The sequence below is a fragment of the Schistocerca piceifrons genome, chromosome 9 (genome assembly GCF_021461385.2).
Source record: "Schistocerca piceifrons isolate TAMUIC-IGC-003096 chromosome 9, iqSchPice1.1, whole genome shotgun sequence".
Taxonomy (NCBI): domain Eukaryota; kingdom Metazoa; phylum Arthropoda; class Insecta; order Orthoptera; family Acrididae; genus Schistocerca; species Schistocerca piceifrons.
The window spans coordinates 218,202,142-218,221,125 of record NC_060146.1 but is presented as its reverse complement, the minus strand read 5'-3'; the positions used below and the strand labels follow the sequence as shown (position 1 = coordinate 218,221,125).

The following is an 18,984-nucleotide window of genomic DNA, read 5'->3' as shown; positions in this document are numbered from 1 at the left end:
CTGGCAGTTAGGTGTTTCATAGGCCACAGCTGCATGGGAGAAAATTATTCATGTACTTATGACATCCATAATACGTAAATGGGAATTCAGTTTTTAAAAACGTCATAGCGCAGCAAATGCATTATTAAACTCAGTGACGACTTGATATATATTTGATGGACAGTTGTGGATACATCATTTTCAGATTGCTTAATTTCAATAACGATTCTGTTGATTTCGGAATACTAATTAAAAAATGAAACAGCTGAATTTTTTCAAACAGCGCTATACTGTACTTTGACAGTTACCTCAAAAATAGACGTAAACGAGCTGTTTATTGATTAAAGAACTCATCATGGAAATGCTTTATCTCAGAACTACCCCCAGGGTTCAATCCTTGCTCCATTGCTTTTCTTCCTCTATATCAATAACAGTTACTTTGTGTATAGAGATGGCTATAATATCATGTACGCATGACATAAAAGGTCAGTGCATTGGCAGAGATGCCATTTGCACTCAGATGATGCATGCGAAAAGGTTTCTGACGTGACTACGGCTGCGCGATTGGAATCAACAGATTTTGAATGCGGAATGGTAGTTGGAGCTAGACCCGTAGGATATTCCATTTCGAAAGTCGTTAGGGAATTCGATATTCCCAGATCCACAGTGTCAAGAATGTACCGAGTGTTCCAAATTTCAGGCCTCACCCCTCACCACGGACAACGCAGTGGCCGACGGCTTTCACTTAACGACCGAGAGCAGCGGCGTTTGCGTAGAGTTTCCAGTGCTAAGAGACAAGCAATTCTGCTTAAAATAACCGCGGAGATCAATGTGGGGCGTACGTCGAACGTATCCATTAGCACAGCGCGGCGAAACTTGGCGTCAGTGGGCTATGGCAGCAGAAGATCGAGGCGAGTGCCTCTGCTAACATGGCCACATCGCCTGCAGCCTCCTCTCCTAGGCTCGTTATCATATCGGTTGGACTCTGGAAAATGGTGGCCTCGTCAGACGAGTCCCGATTTCAGTTGGTAAGAGCTGATGGTGGGGACACCACGAAGGGATGGAGACAAGTCGTCAACAAGGCACTGTGCAAGATGATGGTGGTTCCATAATGGTGTGGGATGTGTTTACATACTCACGTCCAACTGAACCGCTCATTGGCAGGAAGTGGTTATGTGCAGCCACTTGGAGACCATTTGCAGCCATTGATGACAATGAGCCATGTGACAGGGCCACAAAGGAATGGGGTAGAACGGTGGAGCAGTTGCTCTTGAGCCACATATTTCTGTGGTCGGTACTAACCGACGCTTGAGGTGATGTAGAGAGCAGCACTGCTGGACAGTGGATGGCGGGGAACGAGTGATTTGGAGCGATGAAACGCGTTATGCCCTGCGGCAAACCAATGGAAGGGTTTGGGTTTGGCGAATGCCTAGGGAACTTCACCTGCCATCATGTGTATTGCCAACAGTGAAGCACAGAGGAGGAGGCGTTATAATTTTGGGCGGCGTTTTTCGTGGTTAGAGTGTGATCTTCTTACTGCGCTTAAGGAAACCCCAAACGCGGAAGGACACGAACACATGTTACGGCGTTAGGTACTGCATAAAGAAGAGGAACATCCTGGAGATGATGAATGTTTGTATCAGTACGACAATGAAACCTATCATAGAGAAGCGTCTCTGAGGCAATTTTCTGTGGACAATAACACCTCTGAAATAGACTGGCCTGCCCAGAGTCCCAACCTGAATCCAAGGGAACATCTCTGAGATGAGTCAGAACGTCGACTTGGCTCCAGACCCCAGTGCCCAGCTTCACTACATCCTCTGGTTTCTGATCTTCACGAAAAATGGGCCGCCATCCCTCCACAGACATTTAGACACCTCGCCGAAAGTGTCCCCAGCAGAGATCAAGCCTTCATAAAGGCGAAGCGTGTGAACACCTCACATTAATGTCCACTAATAGGTGTTCCCCCGTTCTGATACATTTGTTCAGATATTATAAGTGCTACTCACATTAATTTGTAGAAGAGACAGAAAGACAAAACAGGTAGCGCGTGAAAGTCGTGTAAATCGGTCAAGACGTCGCCATTATAGTGTGTGATTGGATTGAAGAGTTCCTAGGTAACAGAACGCAGCATGTCATTCTCAATGGAGAGAAGTCTTCCGAAGTAAGAGTGATTTCAGGTGTGCTGCAGGGGAGTGTCGTAGGACCGTTCCTATTCATAATATACACTACTGGCCATGAAAATTGCTACACCACGAAGATGACGTGCTACAGATGCGAAATTTAACCGACAAGAAGAAGCTGTGTACGCAAATGATTAGCTTTTCAGAGCATTCACACAAGGTTGGCGCCGGTGGCGACGCCTACAACGTGCTGACATGAGGAAACTTTCCAACCATCTCTCATACACAAACAGCAGTTGACCGGCGTTGCCTGGTGAAACGTTGTTGTGATGCCTCGTGTAAGGAGAAGAAATGCGTACCATCACGTTTCCGACTTTGATAAAGGTCGGATTGTAGCCTATCGCGATTGCGGTTTATCGTACCGCAACATTGGTGCACGCGTTGGTCGAGATCCAATGACTGTTAGCAGAATATGGAATCGCTGGGTTCAGGAGGGTAATACGGAACGCCGTGCTGGATCCCAACGGCCTCTTATCACTAGCAGTCGAGATGACAGGCATCTTATCCGCATGGCTGTAACGGATCGTGCAGCCACGTCTCGATCCCCGAATCAAGATATGAGGACGTTTGCAAGACAACAACCACCTGCACGAACAGTTCGACGACGTTTGCAGCAGCATGGACTATCAGCTCGGAGACCGTGGCTGCGGTTACCCTTGACGCTGCGTCACAGACAGGAGTGCCTGCGATGGTGTACTCAACGACGAACCTGGGTGCACGAATGGCAAAACGTCACTTTTTCGGATGAATCCAGGTTCTGTTTACAGCATCATGATGGTCGCATCCGTGTTTGGCGACATCGCGGTGAACGCACATTTGGAAGCGTGTATTCATCATCGCCATACTGGCGTATCACCCGGCGTGATGCTATTGGGTGCCATTGGTAGCACGTCTTGGTCACCTCTTGTTCGTATTGACGGCAGTTTGAACAGTGGACGTTACATTTCAGATGTGTTACGATCCGTGGCTGTACCCTTCATTCGATCCCTGCGAAACCCTACATTTCAGCAGGATAATGCACGACCGCATGTTGCAGGTCCCGTACGGGCCCTTCTGGATACAGAAAATGTTCGACTGCTGGCCAGGGCAGCACATTCTCCAGATCTCTCACCAATTGAAAACGTCTGGTCAATGGTGGGCGAGCAACTGGCTAGTCACAATACGTCAGTCATTACTCTTGATGAACTGCGGTATCGTGTTGAAGCTGCAAGGGCAGCTGTACCGGTACACGCCATCCAAGCTCTGTTTGACTCAATGCCCAGGCGTATCAAGGCCGTTATTACGGTCAGATGTGGTTGTCCTGGACACTGATTTCTCAGGATCTATGCACCCAAATTGCGTGAAAATGTAATCACATGTCAGTTCTAGTATAACATATTGGTCCAATGAATACCCGTTTTTCATCTGCATTTCTTCTTGATGTAGGAATTTTAATGGCTAGTAGTGTAGCAGGGATGTCAGAAACGGTCTGTAAAGCTTGTATGAGTGTTGCAGGGCAGCTGCGCTAAGGAATAACTGTTAAGACAAAAACTGGAAACCTCAGGCAGTTTCCGAGTTAATTAGCATTAAACTTAACCAATGAGGTCGTTGCGCGAAAAAATCCCACCGTAGTGGTTGCCACTTTTAGTTGCTGCCAAAGGCGTTATTGTGGGAACTGCTGCTTTCCGGTCGCTGTGACTCGTGTCAGGTAGTCAGGTGACGCCGGCCACTGTCTGGGTGTGTTCTGCAGGCGACGCTGCTCTACCTGGTGCCTCCCATGGTGCTGTTCCTGGCCGGCAACCCGTCTGTAAAGAAGAGCCACCTGGAGACGGTACGGCGCGCCATCTCGTCCGCCGCCCCAGTGGGGGAGAAGGACATCGCCCGGTTCTTCGAGAGGGCGCCCGCCGGCCTCAAGTTCTTCCAAAGTGAGCCACAAGCTACTATAGGATATCACTAGCGTGGAAGCACTGAGGCTTTGGTAGGTCACTGGACGGATCTGGCACCACATCCGCATACAAAAGTCACCTAATCCCCGTAAATTCCTGGTAGGGGATCAGTGAGCTCTGATGCCACGTCCAATCACATCCCAGACGTGCTCGATCGGGTTCAGATATAGCTACTTGTGGGAGCAGCACCTCAATTGGAACTCGCCACTGTGTTTGTCGAATCACCCCATCACATTCCTGGTCTTGTTACACGGTGCATTATCTTGTTGAAAATTTCCACTGCCGTCTGCATACATGACCGTCGTGAAGGGGTGTACGTGGCCAACCAACCGATACCCCTTGACCGTCATAGTGCCTCGCACGAACTCCACTGTGTAATGTCTCTTGCAGCGGTCTCTCCGCGATATTTTCAGAAATTTTATAAAGTATATAACTCAGAACATATCTCGAAATATCTCTTCTTATCTTACCGATTCCTAAACTTAAATATACGATGATTATCAATGCAAAGTAGTTTCAAGCCCTATTATTCCTTGGAGCGTCCATTTACTCCATGGAATAGCTTCTCTGCTATCTGTTTTCTCTTATGAAAAGAATGAAGGAATTTCTTGCCGATTTGCCGTGAAAGAAGGAGGATGTATACGTATGTATTGTTGAGCTAGTCGCCGTCTTGATGAGATTCTGTATGAGAAGGAATTTAATACATGAACTACATTAAAGTAAGTGTGTTCGCGTATTATTTAACTGATTATTATTGACAGTGTCTGCTTACTACGCTGTGTTGCACGGGATCAGTGGGGAACGTCTGATTTACACTGGACGAACCTGCCGTTTTGTATGCTCAAGATATCCAGTTACTTCAAATAAATAGACTAACACGGTCTTACCAGCAGATCTCCGGTCTTCCCCATGTGATCACCGAAAGTTAATAATTATTACAAATGTTTTCAGGAGATCGACTGACAATATTCGTCGCACCGAGACTTCGAAATTGCTTCACTGCCTTATGGAATTTAAGTTAAGCTCAATTTAATCAGGATAGAACAGTACTGAACTGTGTGAATGTGATAAGCCTGCTTTGTGAATGAAAATTCCCTTAACATACGCATATTTTTACTATCCTGATCAGTGAAGCTAAATCAGGCCGGTGTGAGAGAGGTTTTTAAATATTTTGAATACCACAAAAAAAATTATTAGAACTGGACCCATTGATGCCCACGTGAATGTTCCCCAGAACAAAATGGATCCGCCGCCAGCTTTTGTCCGTCCCGCAGTACAGGTGTTAACGGGCTGTTCTTCTTTAAAACGAAGAATTCGCGCCCTCCCATTGGCATGTTGAAGAAGGTATGGGAACTCATCAGACCATGCAACACTCTGCCACTGCGCCAACGTGCAGCGCCGATGGTCGCGTGCCTATTTCAGTCGTAGTTGACGATGTCGTGGTGTTAACACTGGCACATGCATGGGTCGTCGGCTGCGGGGGCCCATCATTAGGAGTGTTCGGTGCACCCCGTGTCCAGACACACTTGTATTCCACCCAGCATTAATGTCTGATGTCAGTACCGCCACAGTTCGCCGCCTATCCTGTTTTACCAATCTGCCCAGCCTACGATGTCTGACATCCTTCACGGTGGGTGACCACCCAACGCTACAGCGTCTGGATGTGATTTCCTCTCGGTTTCGCCACGTGTTGAAGACACACAACACAGCACTTCTCGAACACCCGGCAGGTCGTGCAGTTTCAGAAATTCTCGTGACAAACACCCAGGCCATCACAATCTGCCCTCGGTAAAACTCACATGTATCACACGCCTTGCCCTTTCTACATGCGGGCAGCACCCTCAGTGCTACTACATTAACAGAGCGTGTGTCTGATTAGCAATGATTCCTCGCCGGGTGACGCTGCCATTGCCTGGACGGGTTTATATCGATGGTAGGTCGGCGGGCGTAGCGCTCTAGCTGATCAGTGTAATTCTACTGAACTCGCCGTTCCCTCTATACATCCAATATCGATTTCGACCTCTCCTATCCAGTAACAAATACTTCAGACGAAAACTACTACGCAAGGTCATGAAATCTGGTTCTGATGTAACGTAACAGAAACTTACGACCACTACATGAAATTGCTAGAAATTATCCGTCTCTTTCATTATTGATCTTTTTCTAACAAAACACGCAGACAACCTGAAGCGTAGGCTTCCGCGGTCGTTCTCATTCTCAATAAAAGTTTTCAGTGTACGTGACCGCAATGTCAATATACAGGCTATCCATAAACACCGTACAAAGAGAAACACTGCTTAGAATGACGTCAAATTTGAACAGTATGTTATTGACCCAGGGGAAACGTCATGGAACAAACAAAAAAAATTAACGAAAATTTTATCAATAGACGGCGCTGTAAGTGTCTTAACGTAAATGGCGTCGGCTATGAATGGCAGATGAATGGCAGTACAATGGCTATGTACAACACCCTCAGTGGCATTGTACCGAGAAGGAAGTATTCCTCTGGGCGGTATCACTAACCTGGTGTCTTGCTGCTTCGGTAAGTTCAAAAATGGTTCAAATGGCTCTGAGCAGTATGGGGCTTAACAGCCGAGGTCATCAGTCCCATAGAACCTAACTAACTTAAGGACATCACACACATCCATGCCCGAGGCAGGATTCGAACCTGCGACCATAGCGATCGCGCGGTTCCAGACTGAAGCACCTAGAACCGGTCGGCCACACCGGCCGGCGCCTTCGGTAAGTCCCTCGTCGCACAGTAGTAGCGCTCAGTCGCCAGATTCCATGTAGGTGGTGATCCTACTGGAGTGGATGTTTAAGCACGCCAGTTGTTAATTGTCAACAACGTTTGTACTATACTTCGTTTTATACAGAAACTGCTTTGTCACACACGTCACAGAATCAGCATTTGCAATAAGGCGACCCTTTACACAGTTTAACACCGATTTCTGACTTTACATCAAGATAGACGCTGCCCACGACACGTGGCGTTCTGATAACTAATAGCTGCCCGCAGCTCGTGGTCGTGCGGTAGCGTTCTCGCTTCCCACGCCCGGGTTCCCGGGTTCGATTTCCGGCGGGGTCAGGGATTTTCTCCGCCTCGTGATGGCTGGGTGTTGTGTGATGTCCTTAGGTTAGTTAGGTTTAAGTAGTTCTAAGTTCTAGGGGACTGATGACCTTAGATGTTAAGTCCCATAGTGCTCAGAGCCATTTGATGCAACTAATAGCTTCGCTTTCTAGCTTGTTTAACTGGTGAAATATGTACTCGCGACCGTTTTTTTTAGAGTGGTCCCGGTTACTCGACCGTGCGTATTCAGTGGCTCCTCGCGACTAACCCGCCCTGTCTTCCCGATGAACAAGAGAGACCCCCCCCTTTCTCCATCAGCCAATAAGGAATAAGGACACTTCTCTCGTTTCAGCCAATCGGCGTTGGGCGTTCAGATCGCTGTTGCTAGACGGATCTCACGTCAAGTTTGCGGACATTGTGACGGAAGTTTGTCTCGGAACACTGTCTCAGATTGTAAGATCCTACTCCCGAATTGTCGGATCTTGTCCCTACTAAGGTTGCACAACACTGCCGGCCGGTGTGGCCGAGCGGTTCTAGGCGCTTCAGTCTGGAACCCTGTGACCGCTACGGTCGCAGGTTCGAATCTTGCCTCGGGTATGGATGTGCGTGATGTCCTTAGGTTAGTTAGGTTTAAGTAGTTCTAAGTTCTAGGGGACTGATGACCTCAGATGTTAAGTCCCATAGTGCTCAGAGCCATTTGCACAACACTGCCTCCTATGATTTCATCTGTTATGCTCCTTGCTGACGCTTAGTTGATAAACATTCATGTAGCCTGGCTGCTACTGAGCATTACTCATCGCATAAATGTGCCTAATACTTGGCTTAAACACGTGAAGGGAAAGTACGTATGCATTACATACGGTTTAAGTTACCTTATTACGAAATTCGTACAGTTTGATGTCCATGACTGCTGAAGTTCGCCAGTCAACAGTTGTGGCGATGTTAGTTAGGTAAGCCAATCCACCAGGGCTAGGTGGTACCACATTGGTTCGGAAAGATCGGTTTTTAATGGTCCTCAACTCAAAAACCGCATAAAGAGCAAACTGACTTCGCTTTCTAATAGTCCTGTAGTCAAAAACTACATAAAAAGCAAAGTGACAGCGGTTTCCAACTGTCATGAGACTGGAGCAAGACATGCTCAACATGCTGTCCAGTGTTTTCTGCCACAAGTTGAAATCGAGGTACAGCATGTTCCACAACAGATCGGAGTGTCTCTGAGGTCACGGTCGGGACGCGCTGCACAAAGCGTGCCTTCGATTCGGCTGCGTTCGTAATTAGAGCACTGAACACAACATCTTTCATATAACGCCGCAGCCAAAAGTTCCACGGATGAAGATCAGAAGATCTGGACGGCCAAGCTGTAGGGAAATGACGGCTGATAGTTCCAGCATTACCGAACTGCCTCTGCAGCAGCCGCGTCAATGGCTATGCAGGAGGGGCGCCATCTTGCATAAAAATAATCATACATATGCAAGATGTTGAAGGTTTGGAACGACGTTGGTGCACTGAAGACTCTCATAGCTGTTATCAGTGCCTGCTATAAATGATGGCGTCAACCCGTATCACCTTTGCAGAATGAAAGTGGTACCTGTCGATTGATGTGCGTGCGGATTTTCCGTTGCCCGTACTTCGCAATTCCGCATAATGACATGTCCTTGGACGTGGAAATGGGCTTCTTCTGTCCACACAATGTGCCATTGTCATTAATTGCCCACTTCCATGTGAACAGGAAGTTCCACAACGAACGTTTGTCTTGCTAGGAAGTAAGCAGGAACCAACTGCTGAACATGGGTGATTTCGTATGGACAGCAATGCCGGATGTTTCATAGGATTGTGTGCACAGTGCTCATAGGCATCTCCAACGTTCGGACAATTTCCTGTGCACTGCTCGTTTGCACACCTCCGCTCGACCCCTCCTGTAATTCAGTGCCCACATCTTCGATAGACGTCGAACGGAACTGCTTTCCTCCCTCCGTCATACGGCATTTGACAAGAGCCTGTCTCTTTCGAATTTTGTAATCATGTTCTCCAAACCCTTAGCAAATGTCGGACAATGCCTTTTTTCGTACACCTGAGTGTCCGGAACTTCTGCAGAGCTACTGGCGCACTGTGATCGTTCTCGTAAAAGAGCTTTACCAGCAGCAAGCTATCCTGCATGGTGACAGACATGCAGGGCGTCTCGAACACAAACTGGGGAATAGCCGTGTGCTCCGCTTACAGCGCCATCCACTGGTCATATTTTAGTTTCTCTTTTTTTTGTTCCATGACGTTTCCCCAACAGTCAATAATATGCTGTTCTAATTTGACATTATTCGGACCAGTGTTTCTCTTCCTACGCTGTCTTGAAACTGGAACTTTAATTATGAACACCCTGTATAAAATTCTCTGACGTCGTTTTTTCTTTGCGTCGATTTCCACAAACACGTGACAAACCTTCCGACGTGACGTTTTCTGCATGGTCGTGACTGCACCTCTAAGTGGACTACGCCTGTCAGTATAGGCTAACCGTTGTGCGGCCACGCATCTACACTTCGACACCTGACCCGCAGCTCGGGGCAACACCTGACCTGTTGCCCAGGTAAAAATAAGCATTAATGAACGTACTAACCAAGCCAAAAAACGCACAACTTGTAACAATCATAATTATGAGTCTGTAATTGACGTAAATACTGGTGTAATGTTGTTCAGTACACTGTCCTCAGTCGTTAGTAGAAATATCTGCACTTATTATCCATTACACTCTATACCGAAAATGCCGTCACATATACTGAAAAAATTTACTGACATAAACGGTCAGTCTAGATCGCAACCAATCGTAATTTTTCTGGTAATTAGTTTCTGTTATACGAGGGTGAGTCAAATGAAAACCTTAAACATTTTTTAAATATTATTTATTGTGCAGAAATGATACAAAACCGTATAACTTTTCAACATAATCTTCCCCACAATCAATGCAAGTCCTCCAGCGCTTACAAAGTGCATAAATTGCTTTAGAAAAAAATTCTTTTGGTAGTCCGCGCAACCACTCATGCACCGCATGGCGTACCTCTTCATCAGAACGGAACTTCTTTCCTTACATAGCGTCTTTGAGTGGTCCCAACATTTGGAAATCACTTGGGGCAAGGTCTGGTGAGTATGGTGGATGAGGAAGACACTCAAAATGCAGGTCTGCGATTGTTGAAACTGTTGTACGGGCAGTGTGGGGCCTTGCATTGTCATATTGCAAAAGGACACCTGCTGACAGCAATCCACGTCGCTTTGATTTGATTGCAGGCCGCAGATGATTTTTTAGGAAATCTGTGTATGATGCACTGGTGACAGTGGTCCCTGGTCTCTCTAGGCATGTAATGCTCCAAAATGACGCCTTTTTCGTCCCAAAAGAGAGTCAGCATAACCTTCCCTGCTGATGGTTCAGTTCGAAACTTCTTTGGTTTTGGTGATGAGGAATGGCGCCATTCCTTGCTCGCTCTCTTCGTTTCCGGTTGGTGGAGGTGAACCCAGGTTTCGTCCCCAGTAACGATTTTTGCAAGGAAGCCATCACCTTCTCGTTCAAAGAGCCGATGAAGTTCTTTACAGGCATCAACACGTCATTCTCTCACTTCAGGAGTCAGCTGCCGTAGCACCCATCTACTTCGTGAAACTGGAGCACATCATGCACATGACTAATCTGCCGACATGCTGCAATGTCATTCAGTGTCACTCGGCGGTTTTCCTTCACTACGGCTTCAACTGCTGCAATGTTCTGTGAAGTCACAACTCGTTGTGCCTGACCTGGACGAGGAGCATCTTCCACTGAAGTCACACCATTTGCGAAATTCCTACTCCATTCGTAGACTTGCTGCTGTGACAAACATGCATCACCATACTGAACCTTCATTCGTCGATTTCACTACGCAAAAACCGAATAACAGAAGGCTGTTCTTCCATGGTGCAAGTCGCAAGTGGGGCAGTCATCTTTATACTGATGCTGCGACGGTATGTGTACATCTGCACTATGCTGCCACCTACAGGCAATTCTGCACGCTGTTTGTAGCACGCTTACCAACTTACAGGATAACGGCGCGAAATTTCGATTTGTTATTACAAATGTAAGGTTTTAATTTGACTCACCCTCGTAGAAACACCATCTTCATACCGATATGGAACTCCCATGGTTATGTGTACAGATGGTACACGAAGTTGCTGTATGTACTTTGGGTCCCCATACACGAGCGGCGGATTGCAGCGATCCGTTGCATGCGTTATTGATGCAATCGGTCACTCGTTTGCCAAGCAGCTCCAACCAGTATTGCGCCGCTGCGTCGAGAAGTTCTATTACGGAAAATGAATTGCTTTGTTTAGCAGCAATCGCAGTTTATCTCCGTACCCTCAAAAACACTTGCAAAAAAATAAGTTCATAAAACGGAAATTTTAGTTTATTAAACTCGTTTCGAAAAACTCTTCTTAGGAACTCTAGGTTATTTTACAGAACATGCTGAGTGAAGAAAAAATACCGCACTTGGCGGTCGGCATGCGATCCCTCATCCCAATTCGAGACAAAAGTGTATCTAGCAAAACCTAGTGTCGTCAGTAGGTTTAATAGAAATATGATTTAAAAAACGAAGCTCTGCCAATGCTGTAACTGCTCTTCAGCTACGAACAGGTAGCATGAATTATGCGATGCCTCGGAGTTGCCCCATTATCTCCGTGAGACGAGACAGTACCTGGGGTAACGGACATGGAGGCTCGCAGATATTCGAGTAACATTCACGCCAAACTTTTTTTTCAGTTAAAGCATCAAATTGTAACCAATTTAGTCCTGCAAAATGCGGCGTCTTGTGTATTTATTTCTGATACTATTACCTTCATTTAAACATTAAAACAGTACATAAATTTCTTACAAACGTAAACGGTTAGTTTTCTTCCCTCCATGACACAAACGAAGCCAATAGAAAATAGTGGTGGATACAGTAAAATCGTCTGTATCCAGTGAGGTACAAGAAACATAATATGTCGGCTACACTAGAGTGAACATTATGCTATGCACAGTAATTGTGTACAATTGACGTCCACGCTTATCTTCGCAGAGCTGATACATGCACGTACGAGCAACTTTCATATTAGAGAAGATGTTCAAAGCGACCACCTTACAATTCCAAACACTTCGCCACTCGCTCTCAAGACTTCTCGAGAAAATTGACTTTGAAGTTTCCCGACCACTTTTATAGCCCAATATAAGTCCGATTTTTTTTTTTTAAAAATAGACACCTCACGTATTCTGTTAACAGTTATTCTTTCTGTTTCCTAATTTCAGGATCTATATCTACATAATTAGGGTTTATTCAATGTTTACCTGCACGTGTATGTTTGTGTGTGTGTGTGTGTGTGTGTGTGTGTGTGTGTGTGTGTGTGTGTTATCATTAGAGTTGTGAAGTTACAATAGTATTTCACGAAATGGTTTTACTGTGTAAGTGAGGCTCACGCAATCCCTCATTTTTAACAGCTTACGGTATGACGGAAACTTCACCGACCACGATTCTGCCGGACAGAGACGTCGAGAGCTATACCACAGTAGGCAAACCAGTACCAAACACTTTGATCAAAGTCGTAAGTACTGACACCTCCGAAGTTCTCGGACCCAACCAACCTGGAGAAATTGTTGTGAAAGGGCCACAGGTATGTTACAGACATGAAACGCAATACCCTATAAAATGATTAGAGTCAACGTCTCTGAGCTAAGTTGTCAATAACAATGTAGAGTTTTTAAAACAGGCGTGAAACGTATGTTTATGAAGTAAAAGAGTAATACAAGGCAATTCAAAATGAATATGGTGATTACAAACGGCTAGAAATATGCGTAGCGAAACATCGATAAGAATTACAGAGAATCTAAAAAATGTTCAAAATAAAGATCATTGCGCAAGCGCAGTGAATCCGAAGCTCGCGCATACGTGGTGATGCGTAAATAGAAAGTTGCATTTCATATAGAAAAAAGGTGGCTCCCATACAAATGGCATTCTGCGTGATAGAATTTAACAATTGTCGTTCTGTCATCATAATGAACAGAAGATTTCGTCTACGGTGTAGTCGACCACCTCCAAATGCTAACAACATTCGCAGATGGCATCAGCAGTCTGAAGAAACAGGATGCTTGTGGGAAGCCCACGTGTACCTGCACAAAAGTTGAAAGAACTGGCCTTCCTTTGAAAATAATCCATGGAAATCGACCTACAAAGCCAGTATGGAGCTAAAGATGCCACAAACAGCGGTTTGGCGTGTTCTCAAAATGAAACCCAAAGTTAAACTCTGCGTAACTCAAATTTGATAGCAATTGAAACAAGAAGGTTACAGCGAATGTATGAATTTCTACATCTACGCCTATACTATTTAAATCACTGTGGAGTACACGGTGGAGGGGACATCATTTAACCCTTTCCTACCCGAACTGTGAAAAATGGTACTAAAAGATGTAATATTTGAGAGAATAATACCATAGCAACAAAAAATAGAGTAATTCACTGTAATACATTTAATTGTTTTAATTTATGTACAAAACGAAAGTGGCAATGCTGAGTCCAGTCACGGTGCAATAATCGTATCTAACCGTGTTATTTACTTACTGCATTAGAAATATCATTTTACCTTAACTGAAACGATACGAAACCATATTACGAACTTCAAAACTGACAACACTCACGTTTAGCAGGTTCTGTATGTGTGTAAACTCTTATGACGAAATGAACACCACAAAGTAGAAATATCCCTGGAGTGAGCAATGCGTTCTGCGCACGTTATCGACATTAAGCAGGACTTGTCACGTGATCTCAGGACGATGTTGTTGATGACCAATTCACATTGGCTGTCACGTCACGTTAATTCATGTCACGTAGAAATATTTCACAATGCATTTCAAATGGCGGCATTCACAAAGGCCATCACGGACAATCACACCACATCTCGAGTAGAAAGTTTTGACGGTATCGTCGTCTTCCAACAACGTAAGTTAACCTATTTTCGCCACTCTCTCATGTTATAGTACTAGATTTTGTGCTTTTGAGTCGTCTTAATCTTCAATTTATTTATTTATCTTCAATTTATTATTATGCAAGATCAGGTATCTGAAAGCGAAAATTACTTAGGTTTTACAATAACAAAATGGAGCTGACTCCCACAAAGCATATAATAATTGAGAACATAACTAACAAAGCAATTTCCTTTTAATAGCATTTAAGTCAAAAGGTCAGCTATAACGAAGGAGAAATATACAGTTGTTTATGACGCTATTACTTATGTAAGAAAAACAGGTAATGGAAAAGATAAACAGGCTCTATTTATTTCTTTGTAGCTATTGTTTGAGATTTTTGTATGTATATCGTTTTTCCAGTAAATAAATGTCGATATTATGAAACGTTGTTTCACTTCTCAGCACTTTCATATGTTACGAAGTTTGGTTTGGCCATTATGAAACGTTCTCGTTGTTACTTTCTCAATTCTACTATACTCCGACTTTTTGTGCCACAGATGGTGATTTATAACCCTATTTTCAACGTACGGTACTGGGCTAAGTGAAATGACGTGACATGACGGACAGTGTAAATGCATGCAAACCTGACGGTGCTGTTACGTGATGCCCATTCATTTTGTTCTTCAAAGATAAGAGCCCACTTTATTTCAGCTATTAAGTGCAAATTATTATAGTGTCTGCAGGACGCTTATACCAAATCCACAGCACTTACGAAGGGAATCTGTCTGTACTAGCGATATGATGACATTCAAAATTTACAGGATGCTTTACACATAAACCTACACTATCGACGGTGGCAATGTATGTAGACAACACAAAATCAATTCTGCGCATCTGAATGCTCACTCCAGAGATATGTCTACTCTATGGAGCAACCTTCGACCATAGATACTAGTAGACTGGCCTTGCTGTGCAGAAGCTATAGGGCTGGTGTGGCACCAACATAAACCACGTGACTGTTGGCAAAACGTGGCGGGATTTCAAACCAGCGGTCTGCCATCCTATGTTTGTATCGTATTTTACCCACATTTCTCAGTTGACTGCCAAACGCTTCCAACAAAAATTAATTTTTTATTTGCGAAAAATTATGTCAGAACTACATTTGACTTGGATTTGTTCACAGTACCATTTATAAAATCTAACAAATACATCGAACGCCGCTCTGGTGGGCAGTGGGGCGAAATTACTATAAACTATCAATTAAAGTAAAATGTCGTTAAAATTCTTTTAAACAGTAAGAGTGGGCTCGTGTCAAAACTTTAAACATTGGATTCGCCGCGTTTTGAGCTCTAGTCACTTATAAAAGAAAATGGGATATGGGAATTATTTCAACTATAGGTGCCAAAATTAGGAGCAGGTCCATTTTAGAGTATCAATTTTAAGTGCACTTCAAAGGTTCAGTTCCTACTATTTTTACAAAAGTTTAAACTATCAGTTTAAAAAAAATGATATTTTAGATGAAAGGTGAGACATTGAAGTTTCAGAAAATTATTTTGGAGCCTACATTTATTTAATAGTATTAGAAGGTACAAAAAAATTCTCTTCATGTGTTGACTATAGGTGCTCTTACCTTCTTATAATTTCACTTGTATATACAAAAAGGCGCGTATGTGCAGATGGCTTAAAGTTTATGCGTTTCAGGGCCTGTATCCACCAAAGCTGCCTTCGGTTTTCATCCTTAGGGAACCTATGAGTAGGAACGAGAAACAGCTATACTTACTTCTGTAACCGAAGTATCACAGAAACTTTCCAAAATGTAATATGAGTCTGACTTTACAGGCATCACTTTCAACACTTTAATTTACGTGATAGTCTATTTCAAGTGTAAAAAACATATAAAAGTCACGTCAGCAGATTTCAATAAACGCATCTGCACTGTCATAGGAACACTTACACGTGAAATGTAATGCCATTTCCCCCGACAAAACGCTGAGTACAGCCATAAGCGCAACACGAAACAACCATGTTTTGCCAACATTCACGTGACTTTAGCCCAGAGATGTTGGAGCCACGAAAATGACGTCACGGCCAGTCTATTATATTTATGGTCGAAGGGAGCAACGCAACAATACGACAGACTGTCGAATTTTTTCCTTCTTACGTGGCAGAGATACTGGACTACCATAACCAAGGAATTTCCTGTTCTACAGCAGAGGTACATAGACGTTCCAAAAGGATGACAGTGCATGAATTCATCAAATTCCTACAAGGCAGGAATGGGATAAAGCCGAATCTTGAAACTTTATAAGTTTTATTGGGCTAGTTTACGTCTATTACGCTATGAAAATGTTGGAAATTGTGAAGGAAATAGCATTTGCTGCATGTCTCATTTTTAGTGCTGAGACATCCTTCCATAGAAGTGACAACATTCGAGTAGGGGGCACAGAAAAGTCTTCGTGTGTAACTAAACGTCAGGGTGACTCACAGAAACTTAATGTGCTCTGTGCGATGTCCTCATAAAAATTGTACAGTCCCTCTTGTTTAGTCAGTCATGTACTTCAGTAACATACTTGAGCAATGGCTGATCCAACATATTGGTGCGGATTTCACGGATTACATCTTTCAGCAAGATAGAGCACTCTCCACTTTGAAGTAGACAGGTTCGCAAATTTTTAAAACAACGGCTTTAAACTGTTGGATCGGTGTTTGTGGATACGACGATGCTGTATTCTGCTGTTGGTCACCTACATATCCGTACCTGAAACCTATGGATTTCTTTTTATCAATTTATGTGAAAAACCATGTGTATGTGCCTCCTTCACCAAAAACAATTCTAAAACTGCATACACATTTCTGATGTCTTCGATTCGATGACTCCACATATGTTTCAGAAATTAAGGTGTAAAACGGATTATCGCTTAGTTGTCATAGGGTCATATACATCACGTTTAAAGAAAGTACTTTTTTTAACATTCCCTTACGTTCTCTCTCTCTAAAGAAAAATCAGTTGGTGTCAGGTGTCGAGAACAGAACACAGTATCATCATATTTGGTATAACCGATCTAGTGGTTTCGAAGATGTTGGTTGAAAATGTGCAAACCTCCATAGCCCCACTTAGTGGTGCTCCATCTTACTGAAGAATTACGTCCTTGAATTCTTTACCAGGCTGTGGCGTTGGCCATTAATCAAACATTTCCAGCAAATTTTTGTTGAAACACTTAGCTTAGTGAAGAAAAACGGACAGTATAAGTCTTATGCTGACATCGGAAGAGAAATCATTACTTTTCGGTGAGACAAGGTAATATTCAATTAAATTTTGAACTTGCTTTCACATTCTCTGCAATTCTTACCGATGGATCGCTATGCATTAAATAGCCATAGCCGTATTTCATCGCTATATTCATTTTGAAATGTCCTGTACTTGCAATGTTGCGTATCTTTTGGTTTCAGTACTGATTAAATTGATAACATTTGCACTTTGTTGCTAATTCAGTGCTGTTTATCTTGTATGTGAGAATAAGTGTTACTCATGTTTTGCGCCAGATTTTTATTTTTAATTTTTAATCAAAGACTTTACATTTCATTGTTTAAGACATAGAGAAATGTTATAATAATAAGTACTTATTTTACTACAAATATTTTGTTTTCAGTCATTTTGATTTTATAATAGCACTTTTGGGGTGACTCTTTATTGACATTAGTTGTTAGTGTAGTCTGTAGATTGAGGACTTTAGTTTCATTATCAAGCACCACATACCTTTATCCAAAGAACTCAACACAATAACAGTTATTCTTTTCTACAAGCAACTTTAGTACAAACTACTTAAAAACAAAAAAGATGTTTAATATTTGGCTATTATTATTCTTTTTAATATGTACTAGGAAGCTTCAACAGTGCACAACTTTCTTTTTTATTTTAATTCTTGATCTACAGATTTCTAGAGCATACACTTTCTAGACAATGTATGGAACTTGGAATTGGGTGGAAAGAGATCCACTCATATAGGAACATAAAAGAGAAAAACATATTTACATTAGCTAATGAATTGCTGAGAATCACACCAGTAAAGTAAGTCTTTCTCACAAAATAACAGCTTCTGTAAATTCTACAAGGTTAACAAAATCGCTACAATGCTAAACCACCCATCTAAAGTGTTAATGTTTACTTAAAAAGAACTAGTTTTTACGTCTAGTTGCATGAGGGCATGAGTAGGACCAAAAAATGACCTGTTCATTAATGTTAACACTAATCATGTACACACATCCTGCAAACTTGCAAGATCCTCTGGTGGTACTAAACCTCCACAAATATTTCTTGGTGTAGCTACGAGTTTGCATTAGGTGATATAGACATCTTGCAGTATGACTGGTCGATATTATTCACTGGAAACTGCAAGTTTTAAGATAACTCTCGGTTACCTCAATGGATCAGCGCGTAAAACTTCCTCCCACATATTTTGTGCAATGTTCTCACAGATGTAGTCCCTTGTAGCAAATCTCATAGCATATTGGAATCGTTTAGAGATGCAAACGGTCCAACTGTGTGGCTGTGATCTGTTTTATGGGAGCTAATCCACTTTAAATAACATTTCGGGATACGATTACCATTCATTTATTGACATATGCTGTGAAATAAATAACAGTCACCCAGTTTGATACAAAAAACATACCAAAAAAAAATGCGGAAGATGCGAGAGCGTGTTCGACACTGGGATCAGATCTGGAGTGCATCCTAATGCCGACTGAAGAGCCAGGAGTGCGACAGAAATTTCTGGAACCCTTGGACAGCAAGTGCGATGTGGAAGCTTAATGTCGAATATATTCGTTAACTAAATTAGGAAATGTGAACATACATACCTACATCATTGGACATTATTGCCGGCA

At 43.2% G+C, this 18,984-nt stretch overlaps 1 protein-coding gene across 1 annotated transcript in view; it reads left to right on the top strand.

Annotated features, from left to right (window-relative positions):
* Positions 1-18,984, top strand: part of LOC124717082 (4-coumarate--CoA ligase-like) — a 110,576-nt gene that overhangs the window by 69,818 nt on the left and 21,774 nt on the right. Inside the window, exons 6-7 of the mRNA XM_047243779.1 lie at positions 3,892-4,066; positions 12,640-12,812. Of these exons, the coding sequence (XP_047099735.1) occupies positions 3,892-4,066; positions 12,640-12,812 (348 nt within the window). The remainder of the gene's footprint in view (positions 1-3,891; positions 4,067-12,639; positions 12,813-18,984) is intronic.